Source organism: Ruditapes philippinarum, unplaced genomic scaffold, assembly GCF_026571515.1.
Source record: "Ruditapes philippinarum isolate M1 unplaced genomic scaffold, ASM2657151v2 ctg15644_1_1_1_1, whole genome shotgun sequence".
NCBI lineage: Eukaryota > Metazoa > Mollusca > Bivalvia > Venerida > Veneridae > Ruditapes > Ruditapes philippinarum.
This window is the reverse complement of record NW_026861006.1, coordinates 5983-11098: the sequence shown is the minus strand read 5'-3', so window position 1 is coordinate 11098 and position 5116 is coordinate 5983. Positions and strand designations below refer to the sequence as shown.

The 5116-nt window shown below is 37.5% G+C and overlaps 1 protein-coding gene across 1 annotated transcript; it reads left to right on the top strand.

Moving 5' to 3' along the window:
- The first annotated feature begins 328 nt into the window (after positions 1-328).
- On the top strand, positions 329-2932 carry LOC132714202 (vitelline membrane outer layer protein 1-like). The gene is made up of 3 exons (XM_060696993.1): positions 329-593; positions 1846-2046; positions 2624-2932. Exons 1-3 carry the CDS (start codon positions 408-410, stop codon positions 2930-2932), a joined length of 696 nt encoding a protein of 231 aa, XP_060552976.1. The 5' UTR covers positions 329-407.
- Positions 2933-5116: the final 2184 nt, after the last annotated feature.

The following is a 5116-nucleotide window of genomic DNA, read 5'->3' as shown; positions in this document are numbered from 1 at the left end:
GCAATCGACCTTTTATTTTTTACAAATGAAATACTCAGCATTTGGACTATAATGTATTTAGAATTTCGCAGAAGAAAATCAAATAAAACGTGACACAGGATCATGTAAATAACGAGAACAAGGATTTCCATGATATCGCCAATTTGAACATTTCAAAGGGTAACATTACGGATGGACAGGTCCTTATGACAACATCGTCCAAGTCCTTCTTCAAACTCGTCAAAAGCAAAGCTTTATTAACAAAAATGTTGCACTTGCCGACTTTATTATCCAAGGTCAGGTCAGTTTGTCTCAAACAAGATAAGACATGACGTAAATGCAGCACTTTTAGATTTGTGGAAGATAAGCATATATTACCAAATACGCATACTAATTTGCTACATGGTTTATAGTTTGGATTGTTAACTATGTATTTCCTACACCTTGTCTGTGTTCTCGCGATTTCTCCTGTTGTTGATTGTTTTCTCATTCACGATGAAGGAAGGAATTCAGTAGTTGAGACAATTGGACCTACAAATCTGGATTTATGGGGACCCTGGGGTCGTGTACAGTATTGTGCCGAGGGTACTTATGCTGCCGGATATGAAATGAAGGTATGCATATATCTATAATTGTGAATTAATCTGATTGTTCATTTTATAGGACAAAAAGTGCCCAGCAAGGTATACAAATGAAATGTACGCCACGTATAATATGTGTCTAGATATGTAGAAAAGTGCTGTTGGCAAATTATCGCTAAAAATTTCAAATCAGCATTGTTTTCTTCTGGCATAACCCACGTAAAATATGCCGTTATTTTCAGTTATTTTGATGTCATAAGTAGATTACAAATGGCGATGCCTTAGATTACATATGCCAAAATAGACTGGTGTTTGCGTTCTTTTTTACCCAATGGGTACTTATCAGATTAGTCGCATGGTACGCAATGACGTCATTTTGTTGCATTTTAGAATAAAAATGTGTTCTTAAGGTGGTGTTATTTCGCCGCTATTGAAAGGAAAAGCAACGGATAAAATTTATTAATTTCAATCAAAAATACTGTATTGAGGTTTACCATTTAAAACATGGCAGTATGCGGTAGAATATGCAAGAATAACTTAATACCGTATTTGACATCGATCTGTTTGCGGATCACAGCAGAATATCCGTCCGCCAATGACTACACAACTCATTGGCCTCGTTCCCACCCAATAATCAGGTAGCCTCGGAATGGATATTCCAATCCGAACTTCAACACATGACAGATATAATTCCTAGCAGTGAATGGTAGATAATCCTGTCTGAAATGTAGATGTTGCGTTTGGTACATCGTTTCTTGGCATTGAAGACCTCTGGTAAATAAACATAAAAAGACTGAAGGGAAGAGACATCTACGCCGAAGCGACGAGGTAATGTGCCAAAGCGACATGACGATACTAAATGGCAAAATAAATATCGTGAAAAAGCATCGTCTCGTTGCTCTATTGCACAGTTTTATCGCCTCGTTGCTTTAGTCTTCGGCGCATTATCTGATCGTGTTTTATTATAATCTCGTCGCTTAAGCTGGCTCTAGCGGAAACCCGGCATGATCTTGTTACTGTTGTAATCAGTTACCCTCGAGCTAGATATTGCAGCGGAATATTCTTATAAACTGCTATTGTTTCAAAATACAGTAGAAGTTTTACCTATTAATATTGACGGTGGCGATAGATTTCATTGTACAAGGTTACAATAAACATTGCAAATTAACCTTCATTGGAGAAATAGTAATATGTAAACTGTACGAAGATCACAAGAACAATAAATCAAACGATCATAAATAATTAATTGTGATGCATTTTAATTTCATAGCCATCATAATTTTAGATTGAGCCAAAGCAAGGAAATCATGGTGACGATACGGCGCTTAACGCAATTAAGCTTGTGTGTTTGTCGGTAGAAGGAAAACACTTTGGTGGAACAATCACTTCAACAGTTGGACAGTTTGGAGACTGGGGTGGGGAAATTATGTGTCCTGATAATACGTTTCTGAAAGAGTTTGCGTTACAAGTTGAAGAGGACCAGCATGTGAGTTTTATTATATTATACTGAGTTCCTCTTAGTTCACAGTACTTAACGCTTTGAAGCAAGAAAGAAAACAACACATTAAACTTATGGTAAAAAATTGTCATCAGCTGTAACATATAGGTATTTTCTGCTGAAACCAGGAAACAACAATATATTTAGTCAAAATCAGTTTAAATGAGCCAGACATAGACCATATGATTGTACGATTCTGATAATTGGCATAATGCAGGGTTTGGAGGTCATAAAAGAAAAATATGTAAAGAAGAAAACTGCAAACAAAGCTTTTTCTCGGAGTGTTTTGGCTTCCATTTTTGACCGGTTAAAGTAAGAAAAATTAGTGGTGACTTAGCAACATTGCATGAGCATTTTAACAAAATTGCAAACGGGGCACGCGCATGTAGTACGAATTTATTAACCCAACGAATGATAGCGAATTCATTGGGTTGATAAATTTATAATACGTGCACGGTCAGATGTAATTGCGTACTATTTTAAACAAGAACTGGCTGGTGAATTTTTGAAGATAAGGAATGTAAAACTAGAAAATAATTTTTTAATTCTGAAATATTACTTTAAGCATGGGGACGACACGGCTGCGAATTACATTAAGTTCAAATGTGGACGTATGGATTCTGAGAGATCTAGCTACGAACTTGCAAATGCACCAGGACATGGGTTCTGGGGAGTAATGGGTGCATGGAGTAGGGCATGTCCTACAAACTCTGCAATATGCGGCATACAGACTAGAGTGGAAGAATATCAACATCACGGAGACGACACTTCTCTTAATGACGTCAAAGTTTTCTGTTGCAAAAATGATTCTGGAAATGCAATAAATAAAATCTCACACGATCTCACACGTTTATTTATTTCTTGCTTATGTTAATTTGGTTTATTGGATTTAAAATGACTCAGACACTTTAAAAGCGAATACCAGTTTTACTTTTTGGGGGAATACCTGGCTGGATTCGAACCAAAGTGGTTCAAATTTCAACAACCTATGGAATTCATTGACGTGACACGCAATGTTAAAATATGATATAAATAATTTTTTAGGAAATTTCTCTTTTTTCAGATTGAGTTGTGCTTAAAAGCAACATACCTCCATATTCATCCTAATTTTCGTGAAAGTTTAAAAACACGCATTTAATAATGTAAAAATACCAAAAGAATGCAATTTACGTATTATCAATGGCACTTACAACCTATGTAAATTACTATTAAGAGGTCAAAATATGCAAAAAAAACCCTTACTTACCCGTACGAAATTTTGGCACGGATTCTGGGCGGAATTGGCACCGAATTGGCATGGAATCATTGATTTCTGGGCGGACCAGGGACGGAAACGCAAATTCCGTGTTATTCCGTCTCAGAAGAAAAATATATTGTGGACTTTTCTGGGCGGAAAAATAAAATAATTCCGGCTGGAATTTTATTTTGAGCAGAATTCTATACTTAAATTTTTTATCTTGGACAGAATTTTCTACTACTACTACTACTACCACTACTACTACCACTACCACTTCTACTACCACTACCACTTCTACTACCCTTACCACTTCTACTACCACTTCTACTACCACTACTACTACCACTACTACTACCACTACTACTACTACTACTACTACTACTACTACTACTACTACTACTACTACTACTACTACTACTACTACTACTACTACTACTACTACTACTACAACAACTACTACTACTACTACTACTACTACTACTACCACCACCACCACCACTACAACTAATTCTACTACTACAACTACTACTACCACTTATCACCACCACCACCACAACAACTACTACTACGTGGCTGAACCTGCAATAACAACCGTCTGAAATGCCTATCACTGTGGGTTCTGTCAGCTTTACTGCATTCCTTGAGGCAATCAACGTGTTTTGTTTTGCGTTTGGAACCCTCTTAAGAACATACCACCATGGGTTGTGTCAGCTTTACTGCATTCCTTGAGGCTATCAACCTGGGATAATTACTACTACGACTACTACTACTACGACTACTACTTCGACTACTACTACGACTACGACTGCGACTATAACTACGACTACGACTACTTCTACTACTATTATTATTACTACTACTACTACCATTACCACTACCACTACCTCTCCTACTACTACTACCACCACCACCACCACTACTACTACGTGGTTGAACCTGCAATATCATCTTAAATGCCTATCACTTTTGGTTGTGTCAGCTTTACTGCATTCCTTGAGACAATAAACGTGTATATTGGGTTTGGATTTGAAATTCTCTTAAGAGAATCACCGTGGGTTGTGGCAGCTTCACTGCATTCGTTTGGGCTATCAAATTGGGATAACTTGCGATCAGAATCCTCTAAAAGAAATATTATAATGGTTTGTTTCAGCTTTTATGCGTTCACAACCATCTGAAAGGCTTATCACTATGGTTTGTATCAGCTTCACTACATTCCTTGAGGCTATCACCGTGGCTTTTATTGCGATCAGCTATCAACATGGTTTAACATGAAATTAGAACCACTACTACTATTTTGAATCCAATCAAACGTCTATTACCGTTGGATGTGTCAGCTTCTCTGCACTCTCTGGGGCTACTACTGCGGGTTAACTTGCGACTAGAACCCTCTTAAAGGCCTATCACTGTGGGTTCTTTCAGCTTCATTGCATTGCTTGAGTCTATCAATGTGGGTTTTATTGCCATCCCTCTCTAAAGCCTATCACCGTGGATTGTTTCAGCTTCCCTGCATATTTCGAGGCTATCAACATGGTTAAACGTGAAATCAGAACCCTCTAAATAGCCTTTCATCCTTGGTTTTGTAAGTTCACTTCTTTTCATGAGGCTTTCACCGTGAATTTTATTCTGATCAGAATTTTCAGAAAGGCCTGTCACGATGGGTTGTGTCTGCTTCACTGCATTCCTTGAGGCTATCACCGTGTGTTTTATTGCCTTTAGAACCGTCTGAAAGATAATACCATTGGTTGTATCAGCTTCACTGCATTCCTTGAGGCTATCACCTTGGTTTTAATTGCAATAAGAACCCTCTAAAAGGCCTATCAA